The sequence below is a fragment of the Protomyctophum parallelum genome, assembly GCF_964188405.1.
Source record: "Protomyctophum parallelum genome assembly, chromosome: 2".
Lineage (NCBI taxonomy): Eukaryota > Metazoa > Chordata > Actinopteri > Myctophiformes > Myctophidae > Protomyctophum > Protomyctophum parallelum.
In genome coordinates, this window is record NC_139699.1 from 51024988 (window position 1) to 51048234 (window position 23247).

The window sequence follows — 23247 nt, forward strand, 5'->3', positions numbered from 1 at the left end:
ATGTATTAATCACGGTGAGCCGTGCGCCGGTCCCTCGGTTAGCGGTGTTTGGGCGGTAATGAGGTGGGATGCCGCTGTGCTCTCTCATCCAGACAGTGATCCGTCAGCCTGACGACACCTCCTCAGTTCTACGGGCGGCGGCAGCGCTGCTGCACGCCCCCAATCCAGCCGCCCGACCAACCGGTGCCATCCGGTAATATCCAACCAAATCTGTCTTAAATACCAACCCAAGGTGTGTGCGCCGCCACCCGAGCATAATGTGCCAAATATGGAGTTTGAAAAACATCAAACATATCTTAAATACAGTGCGGTGAACCACGAGTGTCTCTGACTGTCACTCAATGACAAGCTTTCATCAGTTCGTGGCGTCCCCGGGCCTAATTTACATACTAATAATGGGTGTATCATCTATAATGGTTTGATTTTGTTTTTATGGCATTTCAAATGGATGGCAGAGCCCCGTCTACGGTATTACTCAAACATATCATGTCATCAGATCGCATGCTGTTCTGCCACTAATGAAGACTATAAGTGCAGAGATCACGGTGAATATATCAGAAATATTCTTCCCCCCCCCCCCCCCCGTTTAGCTGTGATAATAAGTGTTGTAGCATCCAAAATGTCCTTTTGGGAAAGCATTGCCTCGTCGTGTAACACAGTGAGGTGAGATGTTTCTGTGGATGGTTGTTGTGAGGAGACATGAAGTGAAGTGTAAAGCATTTTAAAGCCTTTTCCTACTCCAGAAGTCTATTTAAAGACACTGTTGTGGTTTTAGTTAAATTAGCAGACAAGAGTGGCTGGTTTGAGGTTTGGAAATGAACTCTGAAACCGCAGAGAAAAGCCTAAGGCCACTCGCCCTCCAACATGTCTTTTTACACAAGTTCAGAGCACCAGACAAACTGAGCACAAGTCATGGCGCATTGTGCATATGATTTTAATGAGTTCTGAAAATGGTCTATTCGGAGAGGGGGGAAAAAGGAGCACCCCCCACCCCCCACACACACATAAAACTTCAAGAATTCAAACTTTTACTCTCACCAAAAAACTACTTCAATTCATTGAATCCGTTCCTTGTACGGCATTCAGATTGCTGACAATGCAGTCAGGAGGAGCAGATTAGCCGCCGCAACAGAGCGGCACGCATAAATCTGTTTAACACAGTCCCTTTTGCCATCTTCACGCTTGACTTTAATACAGAGATGTGTGAACAAAGAGACGGAGGTAAATGAGGCATGGCTTCTTTATCACCTTCTTCTTGGTTTCGCGGGCCAATCGGACCACCACTCCCGTCAGCGACACGGCTCTAATGGCCGATATCTGTGGGAGAAGCCCATTACTGGATACTGCCTATAATTAAGACAGTCTTATTACAGCAGCCCAGGGCCTCCTTCTCGCTGATATGTAGGGCTGCCATTAGAAGCTGAAAGTGGCCATACATGCACTACTCGTCTCGCACGCTGCACAACAGAAAAGTAAGATGTAGGGGGGGGGGGGAGATGAGGGGGACAACAACTGACATGCTTACAACGATGGAGCTATGTAGCATGTTTAGGGTGTGTGCCCTCCATAGCCCCGTGAACCGGCCCATGGCGTGATGATATGCGGGGCGTGGCTGCGGTTGAGCGTTGGAGCCTGCAGGGCGCCGGTGGGAGAGAGGGTGCCAGGCAGGGAGCTGCAACACAACACAACACACCCCCTTTGGCACACGAGTCTGACATATTCTAACCTCAGAGATTGATTCCCACAACCAACGGCACGGCACTGCCTAACCCCTTCTCCCCTGAGCCAGCCAGCCAGCGCCTAGCTGCTGGCCAAATAAGATCTCATCTTTTCGTAGGGGGGCATGTGAGGTTCAGCTGTACCATAATCAGGCACGTGCACACATAGACATCAAAGGGGGCTTCAGTCCCTGCCCATTTTACCCATCTGTAAAACAACTGCCCTCTCCAGACCACGAATGCAGCATTTACTATGGTGAAAGAAATGCAAATGCCCCTTTAGGCAGCATTCAAGAGGATTGCCTTTTTCTTAAAGGAACACTTCACCACTTTTCAACCTATCTTCATATAATAGGTCCTTACTAATAATCATGGTAAAATGGCACGATTTTTTCCTACTCGGTCTGTGTCTCATAGGAGGGCTGTGGGCAGTTTAGAAACCGTCTTCCAGTGACATCATCATTCGGCAGATAATTATTTTCACAAAAATGTTTAGATTTTCATTATCGTGAGAACGATTAATTCTATTTTCGCATTGCAACTTTTCAGGACTAGAAAGCCTGCAGGTTGTATTAGCTTGTATTCCCCATCGATGGTGTCACTGGAAGTGCTGAACTGCCCACATCCCTCCTATGAGACACAGACCGAGTAGAAAAATTCGTGCCATTTTATCATGATTATTAGTGAGGACCTATTATCTGAAGATATATAGTTGAAAAGTGGTGAAGTGGTCCTTTAAGTCTCCTGAACTTGGAACGCAGCATTTTGCATTTAACTAATTTTGTCTCAGAATCCATGTCGTACACCGCATTTTCCAGTAGATAAAGAGTGCTGGGTTGCGCTGATCTACAAGCTCTCAACGCATCGACTATTTTCTCTTACGAGATTTAAGCCCAAGCCCAACAGTCTCTGCACGTCCCTGACCATAAATGTGGGCTCACTCCAGTGAGCACACTAGTGGCTGTATTTTGCGTGTCTTAAGTACCAGGTCTTATTCCCTAACTTGAGTAAACTAAAGACCTGGAGGCGTGATCAATGCCATTTGGCTATTCTGAGTGGCCAAAGAGCATTGATCACGCCTCCAGGTCTTTAGTTTACTCAAGTTAGGGAATAAGACCTGGTACTTAAGACACGCAAAATACAGCCCTAGTTCTCTACAGCCATTTGGCATCTGATCTAACTATACTTACACATACGTTATGCTAGAAATATAGTATAGTTCAAACGTCAACATGTTCAGCTTATTCAGCAGTTATTTAGACTTTTTACAACTTTTTTATTTTGTAAAGGTTTTTGCATGAGGAAGAGTCAGATCTCTCTAGGTTCACACAGAGGTGCTATGGTTGCTAGAACAACGCATTCAAACCTCTAAAGTGAATACGTCACCAGCCATCATCACGGCGCCGGTGCCAAATAGCCTTGGTTTTTAAACTTGTTCTGCAGCTGTAAGTAATACATTTTCTACTGTACATCAAATACATATACACTGCCCACACAGTTTCTACAGGAACTGTTTTCTATATCTCATATAATCAGAACACAACCAGTGATGTAAATAGGATGCAGGGATGGTCTTTTAGGTGAGTCCCACTTCAACAACGTTAGGAGCATTTAACTCCCATTTCATTTTGTGTGGTTATATTGTGGTTATATTCATGTAGAGGACAGAAGAGTGTACAGAAAGTGTTAAAATATTGTTTTTATGTGGCCAAACCCACCAGTTCATTAAGTATAACTGGTCTTCACCTTAGCACCACCCACCTGAACTCAAGCCTCGCCCACAGCTGTGTGTTGTTTGATAATGGGGGAGGGGTTAGGGTTATGATGTCACAAAATTGGTGTATTTTCAATTGGGCCTTTTGACACAAAGGCTTTCAGCTTTCACGAAGGAACCAAAAATACACAGACATATTATATATTCTAACCACACCTGGGGGTCTATTATTATAAATTATAACTAACGCATTGTGTTATACTTTAGCTATTGAAAAATAGTATATCTGCTATTTTTGAAAAATCCTGAAAATGTTTTGAATATATATTCTTTCAGAGTGAACGTTTTTAACTCAAATCTTTACTTCTGGGGGGTGCCTCAATGGAACTACATATTTTCAGATGGAGGTCGGCGGCCAAATACATACAATTCTGGGGCTCCTTGACGTAATATAATAGTTTGAGAACGACTGACATAGAAAACTGTCAGGATTTGGAAGACATTAAAGGAGAGGGCCAGGGGCAGTACAGGAGAGGGCAGACCAACGACGAAACAACAGAGAGGTAGAGAGCGTTGTAGAAGGGAAAGCACTTCTGTACACAGACCTTGCTAACACTGGGCCGCTCTAATATTCACCACTACACATGCTTTTGTGCTCTACTCCTCCTCGCCCATCTGAGCACGCAAACCTGCTTTTCCCCTCCCTGCACACGCACCTTACAAGCCAAAGCTATCTAATGGCGTGCACATGCAGCCTCTCTCTCCTTCACACGCACGCACGCACGCACGCACACACACACACACACACACACACACACACACACACACACACACACACACACACACACACACACACACACACACACACACACACACACACACACACACACACACACACACACACAATCTATTGGAAGGGTGCACAAAATTCACTTTACTGATTTAATTATAACTTTGTACATTACATCTCCGGTCCTCTCTGATTTTAAGGGTGCGCATCAAAGGAAGCTGTTTAACTTTCAGCGTCCTTTGAGTGTGCAAGGACGTTCGACGGAATCTTTATTTCTGACGAGATCAGAGACTCCGACTTGAAGCCTTTGATTTCTGATGCAGATAGTAGAGCTGAAATTCTCCCATCCAATCTGACCCATCCAGCAAAGGCAAACCGTCACACCTCAAAGTATAGACAGAGGCATACATACATACAATACATACATACATACATACATACATACATACATACATCAGTGGAATGCATGGATAATATACATTGTAAGGCTTAAATGCATGCTACACACACACACACACACACACACACACACACACACACACACACACACACACACACACACACACACGGGCGTGTGTGCATGGAGAGAGAGAGAGTACATGACGGTCCCCATACAAACAGGCTGTGTAAGTGAGCGTACAACATGATGCCATCAGATCACTTCCCTCTCCAAACATGAAGGCTTTAATAGATCTGTGAAACCCTGGACTTTTTCACACCACTGAGTCGCAACTCACACAGAACCAACAGCAGGCAGAGCAACAACAACAAAACAAGAAGAAGAAGAAGGGGGAAACTGACTCCATGCTGGAAAGATATCCCATTTTCAGGGTATCTGTGCTGTGTTTCATACTGCAGTACTGCCTTGACTCTATCTATCTACCTACCTACCTACCTACCTACCTACCTACCTCATAGACTGTAAAAAAATATGGACAAAGCGTTCGCCGGGTCTAACATGGACGTAAAATGAAGCCTGTTATTCCTGCACTGTAAGTCGCCATCTTTCTAGATCCGTTTGGTACCAGCTGGCCATTGGCTGGCTCCGTTTTGGACCAGCTGGCCATTGGCTGCCCAGACAACGAGGCGGGACTTCCCCCCTTCTTCTCCGTTGGTTTTTATTTTGACTCGAGTGGGAGGGGAATCCCGATCATAGACTGTAACGGTAGCCACGCCCCTCAGAACATACGCGATGTTTTTTTTTCTTTATGGTCATTTTTTTAATTAATGGGACCATAATTTTCCAAAAAGAATATTATGACATTAGAAATGAGACTTTAAACTAGTGACTGGAAGAAGAAAGTATTCATGACCATGTTTATTAAGGTAATACAGTCTAGGTGAAGTTGGGCCAAAATACATGGGCCTCTATGGAGCTATGGGGCTTTTTGGGTCCAGTCCAGCGCCACAACAGGCAATTATATGAACTACCGATTTCAAATGAGGCTTCACGAAATATCTGGCTGACTGCCCCCCTGACCTACCTACGGTATCTATCTACAATATAGAGTTCTCAAACTCTGCCTGAACCCGACCAGGCCCGGCGCGACGTTTTAGGGCTGGGCCTGGCCTAAAATGCATTCTAATCAGTAGGGCCGGGCCCTACTAAATATATATATATTGAATTTGTTTATAATAATACAAATAATAGTTCTGTTCTGTCTGTTTGTGTATTTATCTATTATGAAGATGGTGCTGACTGGCGTTTCAATTTTACTCTGTGTAGAGTTCTCAAATTCTGCACAAACCCGACCAGACCCGACCCGACGTTTTAGGGCCGGGTCGGGCCTAAAATCTATGCTAATTAGTGGGCCGGGCCTCGGGCCTGATCAGTTATCTGTATGATGAAGGGACACCCCTGACGACGAGAGTCAGACGTAAAGGAAAATAAACCATTCTGGGCTTCAGTGTGGAAAATATACAAAGAACAGAATATATAATATATAATACAAAGATCGCAAGAAGCTGCAGACTAACATATGGAGTAACCTTTGTTCCCTTCTGGGATTTGGGATAGGGTGGGCTGAGGTGGGTGGGTTTTGTGTGTGTGTGTGTGTGTTTGTGGAGGGGGGGTATAACGCTCCGAGGACTGTAGGCACGCCAGGGAGAGGTGAGCTGTCACCCCCCATTACGATCAGCGCACTGGGCTGGGAGGGGGAGGGGGAGGAAAGGAGAGGAGGGAGGAAAGGAGAGGAGAGGAGTTTGCTGCTAACCGCCATCCCGGGGCATCAGAAGAACCCAACTCTCGGTGTAACCGTCGCCTCCAGGGAAACACTTGCACGCAAGTCCTCCCTCAGCTCCCAACCAATAATTTTAGGGCTGCGTAAGAGACATCCTTTGGATTTAAAGTGTGTGTACAGTATGTGCATGGCTGTAGGTTAAGGACACATACAGTAAGGGGGGGGGGGGGTATAGCGTCTCAGATGAGTAGTACTACATTAAACTTTCAAGAGGCAGGAGGCATTAGACAGGGATGAGTGCGGTGCATTACTATTAAAACGCCTCCAACTGCATTCACATGTATTGACATTGTATTCAACAATCACACATAACACACACATCATCATGCAGTAAATAACACATGTCATGCCTCACAACAATCAGAGACCACACACTTTGGTGAAATGGCAAACAACTTAAAAATAAATCACACCCGTGTAAACTGAGCGGTGCAACTACACTTTTATTGCGATAGTTACTGTCCTGTACTCTGTACGGTACCATTTCCTTATTGTTAGTTATACTTTTATTGTGATAGTTATAGTGCTCAGTGTGAAAGGCCCTTTAGGATGCTCAACAGTACCACTTTAGGTCACCCGGCATTGCATGGCTGTTCATCAGACAGACAGACAGACAGACAGACATACAGACAGACAGACTTATCGACATGGGGGGACACGAAGCCCAGTCATTGGAGTGGTGTGCACCGCTCAAAAAACGATGCATACAAGGAGGTAATGTAATGCAATTATATCCAATTAACGGCCAACTACCGGTCTGGAGGACGGGACACTGTAGAGAGACATCATAATGAAATACGCATGCATAAAATTAATTAATACAGTGGCGGTGCTGTTAAATATTATGCTTAGCTCAGAGCTGACCTTTCGCTGCCTTTTCAGTGAGCTTGGGTCGGTGCTGCTGCTGCTGAGGCACATTCTGCCCCCCCCTCCCCCCCACCCGTTTTCCTAACACCCTTGTCACTCATCATCACTCATCATTGTTAGGGACAATAGGAAAGTTTGGTTAAGGCACACACTGCAGTATGCCTCCCCCCCCCCCAATCACATATTTGTGCATGTGTGTTAAACTCACATGTATGAAAGTGCAGATGCAGATCCTACCGTCGTTTGTTGCATACACACAAAATCACAGGACGATATACTCAGGTTGTAATGGTTGTACCGCCTGGAAATAAGCTAAGAAAGACCCTGCGGTCTGAAAACCCCTTCAAATCTGAAAAGCCCTTACTCGTATTGTAAATAGGGGGGATTCACACCGAGTCTGATTGATTCAAACTGTTCCTGAATAGTTATATACGGATACGAAATTACGAATACGGTTGCCGTAATTCACACTGGCCTCGATTCTTCCGCACGCGAGTACACTTCATTCAACTGTATTCAATGCTTGCACATTGTAGCGATCCGTATCCGAGTACACTTCAATCGGTCCCGAGACTACCTCCATACGGTTGGGTGATCCGCTCCCGGGAACGGTACGCAGCATTCACACTACCACAACATCTGCCAAGTGGTCCCGAGTGCACATCCGGGACCATAGTGTTAATCTGCCCTAAGATAACAAAGACCATACGGCTGTGCCGTTTGTAAAAAGAGAGACCCAACAAGTGAGCTGTTTGTGAAAAAGCTAAGAGAGACCCAACAAGTGTGCCGTTTGTGAAAAAAGCTTCTAAATATCTGAAACCCTTGTACTTTTTTTGTGGTAAAAGCGCTCAAACTTTCTTCTTTACTCCCTTTCTTTCCCCACGCACCATTCTTTAGTTTTCTTGGAAAGATAACACGATGGGAACTATGCACAAAAACGAATTTAACCCACTTTTTTGAGGGGTGCTAGCCCCTCCAATGCCCAGCTTTGTGTGTCTGTCTGTGTGTTTGTACCACGGAATCTGATTGGCTGAGCACGGTATATGATGATCCTGGTGATGTATGAAGATAAGAGAGCTCACTTCACACAAGTGATTGTGTGAAGTGCTGTAATCCTTAAACCGGGTAACAACCCCCCCCCCCAAATTGCAATCGTCTCATTACATTGCCTTCGTGAACGTTGCCTTTTGAAGTGCGGGGCCTGTCCTTCATATGGCCCTCTGAATAATCTACTGAGTGTAATTAAAGTCCATTCAGTGCTCTATATATATACGAGTCCTAGCCGGAGCTCCATCAGGCTTTTCAACGGCCACCTGTGAACCCCCACAGGACTAGGGACCCTGACCCTCGTAAAATTCATGAGCGGCGCTTACATTCAGCCGCCCGCCGACCCGATCCCTCAAAGGACAACGACCACTTTTAAACAAGTCGTCTGTTGACCGTCGGGGTGAATGCTTTTTTTCCCAAATACAATCCCGACCATATTCACAGTGGCAGGGGTTAAGTGGTTGCCGTGATTAGCCTGAGATGGATGTCTTTATATGGGCCTGGTCTGCTTGGAGATAAAGAGGACCAAGAGGGGGGGACAGTTTGTGTTCTTCAACCAAACTTTAGAGGTATTGTTCACGAGTGGGGGGGGGGGGGGGGGAGATTCTTTTTGTTTGAGGACAGATAATAACGACTCAAAGAAAATGTCTGAAAGAGGACAAACTGGTGGAAAGGTCAGGGATTACGATATAAGCGTTATTTTGTTTTACACAAAGTGCCTGAAATTAAACCGCTATGAACCCGTCCTATTATGACGATTCAATCATTTCAGAGAGGCAGGCGAGCCTCAACTCTAACCTCCAAAGTCAGCTAAACAGAAACAAAACACTCTCTAAAAGGCACGGGGTTGAAATCCAGCACATTTCAGTCTCTCTCTCTCTCTCTCTCCGCAGCTAAAACAAACACAACACACACGCACACCTCTCTGCAGGCATACACAAATATGGGAGAGCGCACACATAGACAAGCCCCCCCCCCCCCCCCCCCCACACACACACACCCACCCACTCACTCCTCTTGTCCTGACCCCCCCAGCCCCAGGACAGAGAGCACTGGGAGTGTGGGAAAGTTATTTTTAGGACCGATGCAGAAAGCGTTCCTGGGCTTGACGCTCCTGCGCTGGATGGATCAACATTCCACCTTTGAACCACTCCGACCGTAGGACCCGTTTGTGCCGATGGTGACAATTTTTTACGGCGGTGGATCAGCGGTAGAGTGGCCGGATGGTAACCGCAAGGTTGCCAGTTCCAACCCGGCCTCCCCCAGAGTTAGTGTCAAAGTGTCCTTGAGCAAGACACTGAACCCCTAATTGCTCATTGATGTGCTGGTTGGTGCCTTGCATGGTTTCCGCCGCCATCGGTGTATGAATGTGTGTGTGAATGGGTGAATGTAATGCACAACTATATGTAAAGCGCTTTGGATAAAGGCACTATATAAATGCACCATTTATACGTTCTCTGACTGATTATTTTACTAATATCTACAGGAGTGAAGATGGTGATAGCTGGACCACATTGTTTTCTTCAGAACAACACTGGTAAGTGGTAAATGGTGCATTTATATAGTGCTTTTATCCAAAGCGATTTACATAGATTACATAGATTTACATGCATTACATTCACCCATCCACATTCCACACACACACACACACACATGGCGGAGGAAACCATGCAAGGCACCAACGAACACATCAGGAGCAATTAGGGGTTCAGAGTCTTGCTCAAGGACACCTCGACACTAACTCTGGGGGAGCCCGGGTTCGAACTGGGAACCTTGCAGATTCCCATCAAGCTGTTCAACAGGCCACTCTACCCCTGAGCCACTGGAACGGAAGACGTTCAGAACATTATTAATGTTGGGATTTATGTAACATAATTGGTTCATTTAGGTACACTTAAATACGATTTTATATGATCGTTCTTGCATTCTAATATAGAGTAAATAATTTATTTAAATATACGCCTGGTGGGCCGGCCAGGCCAACACAATCCTTGTAGGATATTCTGTTGAAAATCTGAGCAATCGTTTCATGTTGAGAGTGAGACTAATTGTCCCTGCAGGGGCTTTGCTAATCCACAGTAAAGTTGTGCAAGGTTTATGGACATAAAATAAATGTGTAGGAAACAATATAAAAATAAGGTCCTCACCCAAATATGACAGACCAGAAATGTCAATAATGCATCATTTGAAAAATGAAAGTCATTTGTAAATCTATGCATGGTGTGGTGTATAGTATATTACAACCTGAATGGAGATAATGTTTTCTGTCTGTTTGTCTGTCTATTAGCAGGATATCTTGAGGAGTTAAGATGGAATGGATTTGTAAGAAACTTGGTCCCGCCAAGGAAGAAATTATGACCTTTTCTTTAACCCTATATAGAACACTAAACCTGGGTGATTTTCACCCGGACAATTATGTTTGTAATGCGATTTTCGTAATGTTGCTGATGTCTGAGGTGGGTGGGTCCTTGGGTAACTTCACGATGCTCAGTGACATCATAATGTTGCTGATGTCTGAGGTGGGTGGGTCCTTGGGTAACTTCATGATGCTCAGTGACATCATAGTGTTGCTGATGTCTGAGGTGGGTGGGTCCTTGGGTAATGTCATGATGCTCAGTGACATCATAGAAGGTAGGTATGTTTTCCTGCCCAGCGCCCACATCCCTGTATTTGTTTCTACAGGCAGCTGTTCAGGTGAATTTCATCCAGGTTTAGTGATAGAGGGTAATTATTTTGTAATATATATTTCTTTTTTGTCATTTGTGAATTTTCATGTTGAAATATTTAATACATTGTCATGTATCGCATGTACGCAGCAGTGCTCTCACATTCATGCAAAACAGACAATCCTCAAGCAGAATTAGAGACTATTTTATGAAGCTTAGACAATGGCAATAAAAAGATATGACCCCAGGATACATTCATACATACAGAGAAGACACAAAAGGCACTGGGGGGGAGCAATGTGACCCCTGGCAGTCACTGGGATTATGCTAATGGAGAGCCATTTCTGAACGCACTTACACATATCCTATAGCACCACTGACGCGAGCGATCCCATGGATGAGGGGTGGCATGCAAGTTGGCTAGCTCCTCTTCCTTAACGGAAGATGAAGACGACTAGGGCTACTTTAATCAAGTCTGAGTCCAGTGTGGCCACACACACACACACACACCAGACCAGTCTGGTCTAATGGGGGCTGAGCAGTGCACAGTCTTACACACGCCACGTTAAGAGTTCACTGCTCACAGAGGAAACAGCTTGCGTTCCAAAAAGCCAGTTCAGGCCGACCGGCGGTCTTACTCGCTGTGACAGGAGGGGCACAACACGTGTCCCGTTTAGTTTCGTACCAACTGTAAATCCTGTCCGTTTGTGAGAAATGTTTCCACGTTGCACGCACACGGTGAAATCCTCAGTGTTTCACTATGATAGTAGACAACATGTAAACCAAAAGCGACCCGTTGGGAGTCCACTTGGTCACGCTCGCAGTGGTGGAGAAAGTACTCAAATGTCAAAAGTACAAAAGTATTGGCATAAAATGTATTATGCAAAAGAGATTTGTAAAAAAAATAAAAATAAAAGCTATATAGGGCTGAAGTGGTTAATACATGTTTTGTAATAATAATCTAAATCTGCAAAGTAACTATGTAGTGGAGTAAAAGTATAATATTTGCATCTGAGATGTAGTGGAGTAGAAGTAAAAGTATCGGAAATTGGAAATACTCAAGTAAAGTACAAGTACCTACAAATTGTACATAAGCACAGTACTTAAATAAATGTGTGTTGTACGTAGTTACACTCTCTGAGTGACAAAGGGATAAATTAAGACAGATACATGAAGACCCTACTGACTGGGTAGTGGTGGAGGCAAAGTTCTTGGCAAAGCCCCTGATGTTGACCAATCTGAACTATAAGACTACAAGACAAAACACCACAAACGTATTATTACATGTGATCTTATTTGCTCCCTACAGGCATCTGCAGACTAATTAGAAAAGAGGGCTCAAGGGTACTGATTTAACCTGCATCCTGTCTTGAGCCTTTGAACCTTGACCTCATCAGGATGCACATAATATCCTCTGTCCCCGGGGCTACACTGATTCCTTATCAGAGCACCAATACTTTGTCCACCGGTCTACTCTGATTCACTTATAAGTAAGGCTTGACGAGCCATGAGGCCAGTATAGGGCAGGAGGCGCCTATCTCCTGTTTCTGTAGCGTGAGGCGGCTTGATGTACAAGCACACCCCCTGGACATGACGCGAGCATATCGCAGGGATAATTACCCCCAATCCAACCCTTGGTGCTGAGTGTCGAGCAGGGAGGCACTGAGTCTTCGGTATGACCCGGCCGGGGATCGAACCCACGACCTCCCAGTCCCAGGGCGGACACTCTAACCACGAGGCCACTGAGACAATATGCCAACTGGGACAATCAGCTGAGCTGATTCAATTATACTTACTGCAATTGTTCTGCTTTGCTGCTCCATCCACACCAACAAAAACGTTGGTAGTGTGGCATTAAGTTATGATTTTTTTTCTCCTCGAGATCCATCATGGTAAAAACAGAGATAATTTCAGCTTACTTAAGTCACTACTTTGTGAATACTGTATTAAGTCAGTCATGGTCACTGCATTTTTCACCATTTTGAAACTTGCATTTTACCGTACACCAGGTCATTCAAACTAAAGTAAATTCATTTAAATACTTTAAATGACTTCTGATTCAGATTAGGAGAGAACTGCGATCAAAGACTGTACAGTGGGATGCGGCGGCCTCATTATATACAGGTATCATCACACAAGGAAACATGTGCACGCACACGAGCATTCATGCTCAAACACACACACACACACATACTGTACACGTTCACATTTGCAGAACAGATAAAACCTCTGCTAAATAATTGATGTGGAGCTGATGTATGTTGTGAATATTGTTCAGCAAAGGCGTCCTATCGCGTGCAATGGACTGGCCTGCACTGGGCTCTCTCTCTCTCTCTCTCACACACACACACACACACACACACACGCGCGTGCACACGCACGCACGGACGCACGCACACACACACACACAATACCTTGTCCCAAAACAGTACAGGGACCGGCGTGAACCGAGGGAGGATGTATAAATTATTCAGTGACAATATTATTCTAAAGGTCCGTTCCCATTTGATTTTGACTACCAAAGCAGGAAGATGTACTGAATATACCCCTAAACCACATCATGAACCCTATAGCATCCCTATTCTGGGCATAAGTAGGGTAACATTTTGGAAAAATAGGTGAACATTCAGCAAAACTATAGCAGCTAGGGCTAATTTGGGGGAAGCGGCCAAGTATAGACCCTGGGAAGCAAGGTACGATATGGGTTTAGAATAAATTGGTGAATTGTGTGCACTGTGAACTAATCCGGGACGTCTATATACTGATGCCGTTGTTTATGTCTTTATTCTCTGCATGGGATTACGTTAGGTATTGTCATCCTCTATTGATAGTAAATATTGAATGACCTAGTTCGGTTCCATCTCTCATAGGAGGTTCTTTTCAGCACTGGCTTTTCCTCTCCAATCTACGCTGGAGTGCCCCACATTAACCGAGACCCAGTAAAGCAAATATTACGAACAGGCATGTAGTGCAAACAGAAACACAGTAAACAGGACCCATGGATATAGGTGGCTGTCTAACAGAAACACAGTAAACAGGACCCATGGATATAGGTGGCTGTCTAACAGAAACACAGTAAACAGGACCCATGGATATAGGTGGCTGTCTAACAGAAACACAGTAAACAGGACCCATGGATATAGGTGGCTGTCTAACAGAAACACAGTAAACAGGACCCATGGATATAGGTGGCTGTCTAACTCACTCCCTTGTTCCACAACAACCATTCTCTTTTTTTCCTTCCAGTGAAACTCACTGTGTTAATGCATCCATTTGCTAGAGACAGTACACATTTAACCAAATGGACCAGTAAGGGTCCATTTGGTTAACAACAACAAGGATTTGACCCTGTTTTAGGCGGTTGGTTCGTGGCCTCAGAGGAAAAGCCCTCATTCTAATTAGACCTGACCTGAAAATCACTTAACTGCTCCTCTCCGTTCCCTCCCCCCCCTTTCCAAGCCTGCGCACCGGTCCTCACATAGGTCCATTAACACCCCTCCCTTGACACCCACAGGCTTCAGTGGGGTGGGGTGGGGGGGGGGGGGGGGGGGGGGTGCAGGCGTTGTCTTAAAGACATTTTGAGGACACGCCAAGGAACATTAACCTACTCCACCAGCAGCTCTCTCGCTAGCTCCGACTCCCTCGCTGCAACTTCCTGAGCTCTTCTTCCTCATCGTCACCTCACCCCCCCCACACCCCCCCCCCCCACACACACGCACGCACGCACACGCACACGCACACGCACACGCACACACACACACACACACACACACACACACACACACACACACACACACACACACACACACACACACACACACACACACACCACGTATTCCTCTCATGTTCGTCATCATCTTCACCTCTTCCTCATTACTTTTTTCCTCTCATGCTCACTGTCACACAAGTGCTCCATCCACACCAACAAAGATGTTGGTAGTGTGGCATTACGTTTTTTTTAGACTTGGTTCTCTCCTCGAGATCCATCATGGTAAAAACAGAGATAATTTCAGCTTACTTAAGTCACTATTTTGTGAATACTGTATTAAGTCAGTCACGTCACTGCATTTTTCACCATTTTGAAACTTGCATTTTACCGTACACCAGGTCATTCAAACTAAAGTACTTTAAATGACTTCTGATTCAGATTAGGAGAGAACTGCGATCAAAGACTGTACAGTGGGATGCGGCAGCCTCATTATACTGTACTCTATATCATCACACAAGGAAACATGTGCGCGCACACGAGCATTCATGCTCAAACACACACACACACACACACACACACACACACACACACACACACACACACACACACACACACACACACACATACTGTACACGTTCACATTTGCAGAACAGATAAAACAATTGTAAATGCCTTAATCTGCAATTTCTTCAACTGGTTAGCTGTGTGGCTACCGAAACATCACCATTTTACATTATTGTGTTATGTGTGTGCAGGACACGTGGCGGTAGTGTGGGGGTGCACACGCAGATCCAACACAACCAAAAGATCCGACATGCGGAAATCACCCGTCACTCCCGAACATACTGTCCGTGTCCGACATGCGTTACGCCGTGCTTGCGGTTAGAGTAGGGGTTTGAGGTAGATTGTTGGTCTAATATGACAGTCGGAGCAGTAGTATGTCGGAACCAGAGTAATCTAGTAAGAGAGTGGCGACACTAGCGTTGACTCCCATTGTATCAATGGAATGGCAGGAATGCGGAAGTGCTCATTCTGTCTCAATGGGATAGTTCCAATGTTTGGAACTATAGCCCATAGGCACCCGCTTTACGGCGAGATCAAAGCGTGTCGCCACTCTCTTAATACTTTGGTCGGAACTAAAGCCTGTACCCCTAGTGTGTGTGTGTGTGTGTGTGCTGGCTCCTTTCACAAATTACATATTAGGACTTGGCACAGCAATTTTTTTTCAGTCACAACGTGTTATTTTGCTTTAATCCATGTATGGTTGTACGGCTGTACAGCCCGTAAAATAAGCTAAGAGAGACCCTACGGTTGTGCCGTTTTGTGAAACAATTAAGCCTCCAATATCTTCTTTGTACTTTTTGTGGTAAAAGCGCTCAAACTTTCTTCTTTCCTGCTTTGATCTAATTTACCCCCCCCCCCCCCCCCTTGGAAAAATGACAGTTTTTACTTGTAAAACTGTGATGTGACAATGAAGCTGATCCTCTCATCTTCGCCAATTCCTCATATTTTCATCGTAATAATATTCACAAAGTCATCCTCACCCCCCCCCATCTTGTGCTTCCACAGCTCTGTTCGGCTTCACGAGGTGTTCAGACGAGCTGCAAAACCTCAAAGTCGTCCACACCTTCGGTCAGAGTGCTAAAAGTTTACCGCAAAGCCAACGCACGTGCCCGGATACCGCACGGCCCCCCTATCTGAAAGGACGGGGGCTTGTGTCAGTCCGCGGCGGCCTCTCGATGGCCTCTCTAAAAATGGGACTAATTTGACACAAATCCCTCCGTCTTATACTGTATTTGACCCCTTGACCCGCCCGTGGCACCCCAGTACCCCGCAGGCGCATCGCCTGTCAGTTTAAAGGGTCAGATAAAGGTAAGCTAAATGTAATTGCGTACCTTCGTGCATTCTTCCAAAGCTTCCTCCTCAAACCCCTTTGCATTGTGAGACATATTAGTGACTGTGAGTGTGTGTGTGTGTGTGTCAAGCTTGCGAGTCAAGTGTGAGAGAATGGGAAAAATCTTCCTCGGTTTTCGCTCACATGCGTGCGTATGCTTGTGGATAAAAAAAAGAATTGAGTCATGGCGATGACACAAGCACATATTATGCACGTTGTGTCATCACCATGAATACGAACATAATGTATATGTGTGTGTGTGGGTGTACGCAGTGTCTGTAGTATGTGTTAATCTTCTAAACACCTATAACAGCCCCATCATCTACCTGCTCAGACAGGGCAATGGGTTAATTCTGGCTTCAGGCGTTATGTGGCTAATAACTGCTCGTCAACCCCCGTCTGAACTTTCAGAAACTTCAGCAGGTTTCCATGACAACCTTATCACTGACTGAACGTATGTGTGGAACCATTTCAGGTCTAGTGCTGGTGCAGCGTTTGCCTCGGACTATTCAAATAAATTACACATTCAAAGCATGCGTCTTTTACTGTCAACCTTTTACGTTACATGTTGGTAAATCAGTGCGTTTATTGAATATTGAGTGACGCAAGTGTGAGTCAAATGGCTGGCTAATAGTTAAGATATGTGTTGTTTGGTGACTAGGAGGATTTGCAATGTGGTAGGAGGGGCGTTATGCTGCCGACTTCACCGTCAGACCTCACTGACAGGAAATTAGAGCTGTCAATCACAACGCAACAAGCGCCCAATTCTTAACCGATACGATGAGACAAATAGAGAAACAATCCCCGGCCGGGTCATACCAAAGACTATACAAATGGTACCCAATGCCTCCCTGCTTGGCACTTTGGCATCAAGGGTTGGATTGGGGGGTCAAATCAACTAATGATTCACGAGCGCGGCGCACTCTGCGGCTCCAGGAGTCCTAATCGTACGACTTTGCACACAGTGTTAAATCAACCCGCAATGGCACATCTACAGTATCATACAATCACGCCAATTCCACGCCGCCCTCTTCCGTATCATTGCGCTAGGCTAACACTGCTCCCAGTTCTATCTTCAAACTCGCCTCCACGCCTCTCGTGCAACACTGATCTTTGCTCTGGCATCAATGTAGGCTTAAATTTACTTTATCTTCACCAATGTTACCCCCTAGCGTCGCGCCGCAAATTCTTTCTTCCGAGTGGCTCCGCCCGATCACGTGCAATGCACGTTGGGTCACAGGTGCATGATGGGAAGGCGGACTGCCATTTATGTGTCACAGTTTTTTGTGTATTTAGTTGTAGTCTTGGACCCACGCAAATATTCTAGTTTGAATAAATGTTTACAATCTGGTTGGACTAACACAGAGGATTTAACTGTGCAGGTGACTGGATGTGGAGAAGCAAAAGACATACAGGCACAGGCAGGGGTGTGAGCAGTGTGGACCGGGAGGAAGCCGTTGAGACACTGCTGTGTGTGTGTGTGTGTGTGTGTGTGCGGCCCCAGGGAGACCAGTCCTGTAGCTGAAGAGTTAAATGAGGTGATTAGCAGGGCTGGTGTGGCCTGTCACACGCAGGGGCTGACAATCCGACGATCGTTATCTCACACGTCAATCACAACGGCCCCGACGAGACAGTTGACCAATGGGTCACACACACACACACACACACATACACACACACACACACACACACACACACACAGGCACACACACACAAATGTCGAGACACGCAATCAGTAGATACAGGTAAACACAGACAGGTCTGCATGTGTGGCACGGCAGGGCTGGGTTCAATAACCGGTTGTGAAGGCCTTTTCGAGTTCATAAACGTGATTATAATTTTTTTTTTAAATAAAATTAATTATCCCATGATTCTGTAACCATTTTCCACCGGGTGCCGATTGGCACCCAGGTAATCCTGGGCGCTACTCTCCCTCTGCCAACCTGGGGAAAGCCCCGAACTGAGCTCATGCTTCCTTCAATGCACGAGGAGTGATCAGGCAGGCCGCTCACTGCGACACTGTGCCCCCTTATATTATTATCACTAGAACCATTATTATTATGTATGATTTGAATGAACCATTGTAAGCGCTTTGAGTAGGCACGTAGTGCATAGAAAAGCGCCATAAAAATGCAATTCATTATTATTATTATTATTATCTATATTAACAAGTGAGAAGTTGTCACGTGCGAAAAAGATGTTCCACTAGCCAATGAAAAGATGTGCCACTAGCCAATGAAAAGATGTGCCACTAGCCAATGAAAAGATGTGCCACTAGCCAATGAAAAGATGTGCCCATGAAAGATGTGCCCCCCATTAGCCCCCCCCCCCCTCCCTCTTTGGCTGCTGTAATGTGATCTCCCCTATGGATCTCCCTCGTCTCTGCAGAGAAACCTTACCTCACGGAAGGTCGCCTCACCATTTCGCTTATTCCTTCTAAATTACGATTGATAATCATTGTTTTGTAGTGAAGAAGTAGTGTATTACGATTGATAATCATTGTTTTGTAGTGTAGAAGTAGTGTATTACGATTGATAACCATTGTTTTGGTTGTATTGATTGATTGATGGATGACTGGCAGTGTGATACCCATGTCCTCTGGAAATTCCCAGCAAACACACGCCGCACCTGATCACTGTCAGCGCTTGTGATTGACACTTCATATCGCATCTGCTCCTTATGTCAACACGGTAAGCTATTTTCAGAATTCCATAAAGTGCTCTTTCTTTAACACTTCTCCCTTTGTTCTCCTTTCAAAAATCTTCCTGCACTGGATGCGACCCAAGAGCACCACACTAATAAAAGCTCCTTAAAACAAGACAAAGACTGGCCCTTACAATGTGCTGCTGGAAAATAAATAAATCTATATATGACATAGTAGCTGCGCTGCGCTGGACCCCACGGAGCAACAAAGGATCTCCTCCTGGCTTTTCCACCTTTTGCCTATACACCACAGAGACCCAATGAAAACACAGAACAGCATTGAGGAGATCCACCTTGACTTTTACGAACCGTATAAATCTACACCGTCTGCACACGTGGAACCTGTTCAGGGAGATTCGAGGAGAAAACGTGCAGAAAAGGGGGTGTCGTAGTAGAGTGGGACGCGGCTGGCAGAAAAAACGAGAAGTGGTTGACCACAGGGTGCAGGGCACTGTCCCCCCGACCCCCCCCTGCCCACCACCTCCCGCCTGAGACAATAGAGCCCTGATCAGAGCTTTAAGGAGCACAGGGTGTGATAAGGTAATGATAATGTAATGAGGGCCAATCAGGAGGGCTGAGCGAAGGGGAGGGGCCCCTTCATTTGTCTCTGGAGTGGTGCTCCTGTGACAGATTGATTACTCTTGAGTGACAGTGAATTGAGTGATGAATTTGGCAGGCAGAATGCATGTGTGTGGTGCAGAGAGATGGAGAGAGAGAGAGAGAGAGAGAGAGAGAGAGAGAGAGAGAGAGAGAGAGAGACGGAGAGAGAGTAAGGAACATGTATACATCTCAGTGAAGAAAGTAATGGGCTATATATTTATATATTGTGTTTTGCACCACATTGTGTAAACAGTACAAGCGTCTACAATGTGTCTACGAGGTTAACATTACCCTAATAGACCCCCATGTGGTTCTCCCCTGTGTATTTGTGCTTTCTTTCTGAAAGCTGAAAGCCTTTGAGTCAAAAGGCCCAATGCCAAAACCAGGTATACTTAATGAAGTAGTGGGTGTGGCCATATAAAAACATATTTTAACACTTTCTGTACTTTCTTTTTGAGGGGCCTCCTATATACAGCTTTAATGTTTGTTTTTCATTTCATTTGTTTTTCATGATCATTTCTTCATCATTCGGGGGGAGGGGGGCACTCCATCTTTAAAATGCAACCAGAACAATGTAAAGAGCATGTTCGCATCGCATATTCATTCAAGAGCACACTCACTTTTCTCCCACCCTGCTGCCTTTTGAAGTTTCGATGGGGTAGGTGTGACGGCAACGCTGTCTAATCAATAGTTTCACCTTTCACGTTGCCACCCGATAGCAGACGAAAAGCAAGCCTGCTTTGGCCGTGCGAGGCTAACGTGAGAGACTGCTCATAATCCTCGACCACTTAATGGGAGTGCCACTGGGAACAATGCTTGGGTAACACAAACGTAATGGCTTTCTAAATAAATCATAACTTTACATCTAAGTGGAGCTCTCGTTTTATATTAATAGTTTGCATGCGTTGCTGAGAGGGTGAGGAAAATGCAATTGGTCTATACATCTGAGGAATATATTGAGGACTGTCAAAAAGAAAGAAGAAAAACAAGTAGGCACGAGAGGAGCGGATGCCCGTGGTAAATGACTCCTACCTCGATGGTGAACTGTTTCCTCTTGAGTTTGAAGGCCAGGTCCTTGTGGTCGGGGAGGTCACTCACCAGACCGTTTAGGCGGGGCACCTGGCGCACGTGTAATAGGCCTGCAAGAGGAGAGACGGAGAGAAACCCAAAAATCATTGACTCAAGAATAATGAAACAGACCTCAAACAGTCGATCATCAGACAACCCCAAAAGTGAAGTTGTGATAAAGGGTTTAATGAAGGAATGCTGTGCTAGTAGTATTGTATATTGGGTTCCAATCTGGGAACCCATCGGCAAAAAAGAACAGCACCCTCTCTGCAGTTTGTTAATCTGTTCTTGAGAGATTAATTGGGTCCCGACTAGGGTTGCGAACCTTTGGGATTTTAATGATTCCGATTCCTTAACGGTTCACTTTAACGATTCCTATAGGATAAGGGTTTTCAACTGATTATGAACCAGGGACCACCACCCTGACTGAGAATCAACCTGGGGACCACCACCCTGACTGAGAATCAACCTGGGGACCACCACCCTGACTGAGAATCAACCTGGGGACCACCACCCTGACTGAGAATCAACCTGGGGACCACCACCCTGACTGAGAATTAACCTGGGGACCATTGTTGTGTTGGGAGGGGGGATATGGTCGTGGTGTGGGGGAAATAAATTAACCTTCCATATTAAACTCATGTTGCTGTTCATTGTAACTTACTCTATGAGTAAACAGACACATGCAGTTGATTATGGGCACATTTCCTTATAATGGTGACTCAACCAGGCAATCCGGTACGGTTTCCCTTGAGATTCTAACTCACTTTTCTGTGGAAGTTCTTGACATCCGACTTCCCAGTAACTGACAACATCGACGCGTCATCATTTGTCACCAGATCATTTACTGCATTGTTTCTCAACTTGTGGTCAATACAATAAATTCAAATATGAATCTTCACTTTCCTACATTACTAAATGCATGGTCAGGGACCACATGCAACACCTTCACGGACCACCAGTGGTCCACGGACCACCAGTTGAAAACCCATGGTAGGGGGTTCCAAATGGACCCTTACAGGACTGAAATTGAGTGAAATTAAACTGTTTGAGAACTACTGGTATAGTAATTGTACAGCAGCCCAGCTCCGACAGTGGGATTAAAAAAACCCGGCTCCAGAAACTGTTCCAAATATGATGGAACCGATTCCGGTTCTTCAAACTCGGAACCATGCAGTTCTGAAAAAGAACCGGTTTCCGGGCCCCAGCCCTAGCCCCATGACTTCACAGGAGGGTTGATGCAGTATTTCCCAGTCCCAGCCAGACTGTGTGAGACCATTTGAGACCGACTGCACCCAAGGCATAATTACAAGGGCAGGACATTCCTACCCACATTGTGCCCCAGTTGTGTTTTGCTGTGCCAAGCACTAACACCCCTGAGGCAGAGAGTCATGTGCTGATCCCTGATAGAGAGACGAGAGAGCCTCTTTGAAACATCTTACAGAGGGGTCAGTCCTTCTCAAACGTTTTAGAGCTCCAGAAAGGGTAGCATATTTTTAAACAACTCCCCCACAAGAATATACTGTAGTAATATACATGTATATCTATATATATTTTCTTTTGAACATTAAAGAAGGCATAATGCAGTCACCATTTTATAACATTTGTTTAAACCGAAGATTCAAAGTTTGGTGTCTGACACTGAATGCAACAAAGGTCATTAGTTTTTCACTACACTTACAAGTTAAAAAAAAATGCAATTTGCTGGATATATTTTGATACCTTTATTAAAGGTATAATTATATATTTTTCTTTTACATTTTCCCATGGACCATTCTTCTCTTCACAGACTTGGCACTTGCACAGCTCATGTGACACTGTAAATAGGCCCACGTAATGAAGCAGAAAAAGATAAACAGCGATTTTAATTGTTGAAGAAAAACTATTTTTCTTGTTTGCTTTTTTCCCCCCAAAGGAATATCTTGTTATGGTGGATGATTTTATTCTCTCCCCTGTTTGTGTGTGTGTGTGTGCACGTGTATGTTATAAATGAAGTGCATCTACAAATTATTCCTCTCACAGGCAATGCATTAAGAGGCACAGGGTCGAGAAAGGAGCATAATATAGACCAGGTCTTCACACAAAAAGAAAGAGAAAGAGAAGACATTTCTCTTCTTGCCTCGTCCCTCATTCCGTTTTACCGTGAAGTGACATTTTCATGAAACAGGGGTGGTATAAAAGGGGCGTGAGAGAGAAAAGGAGGGAGAGGGGGAAGCGAGAGAGAGAGCATG

General features: G+C 45.2%; 1 protein-coding gene across 1 annotated transcript in view; it reads right to left on the minus strand.

Moving 5' to 3' along the window:
* elp4 (elongator acetyltransferase complex subunit 4) overlaps nt 1-23247 on the minus strand; it is a 105367-nt gene that overhangs the window by 32692 nt on the left and 49428 nt on the right. Inside the window, exon 9 of the mRNA XM_083791999.1 lies at nt 20981-21087. Within this exon, the coding sequence (XP_083648125.1) occupies nt 20981-21087 (107 nt within the window). The remainder of the gene's footprint in view (nt 1-20980; nt 21088-23247) is intronic.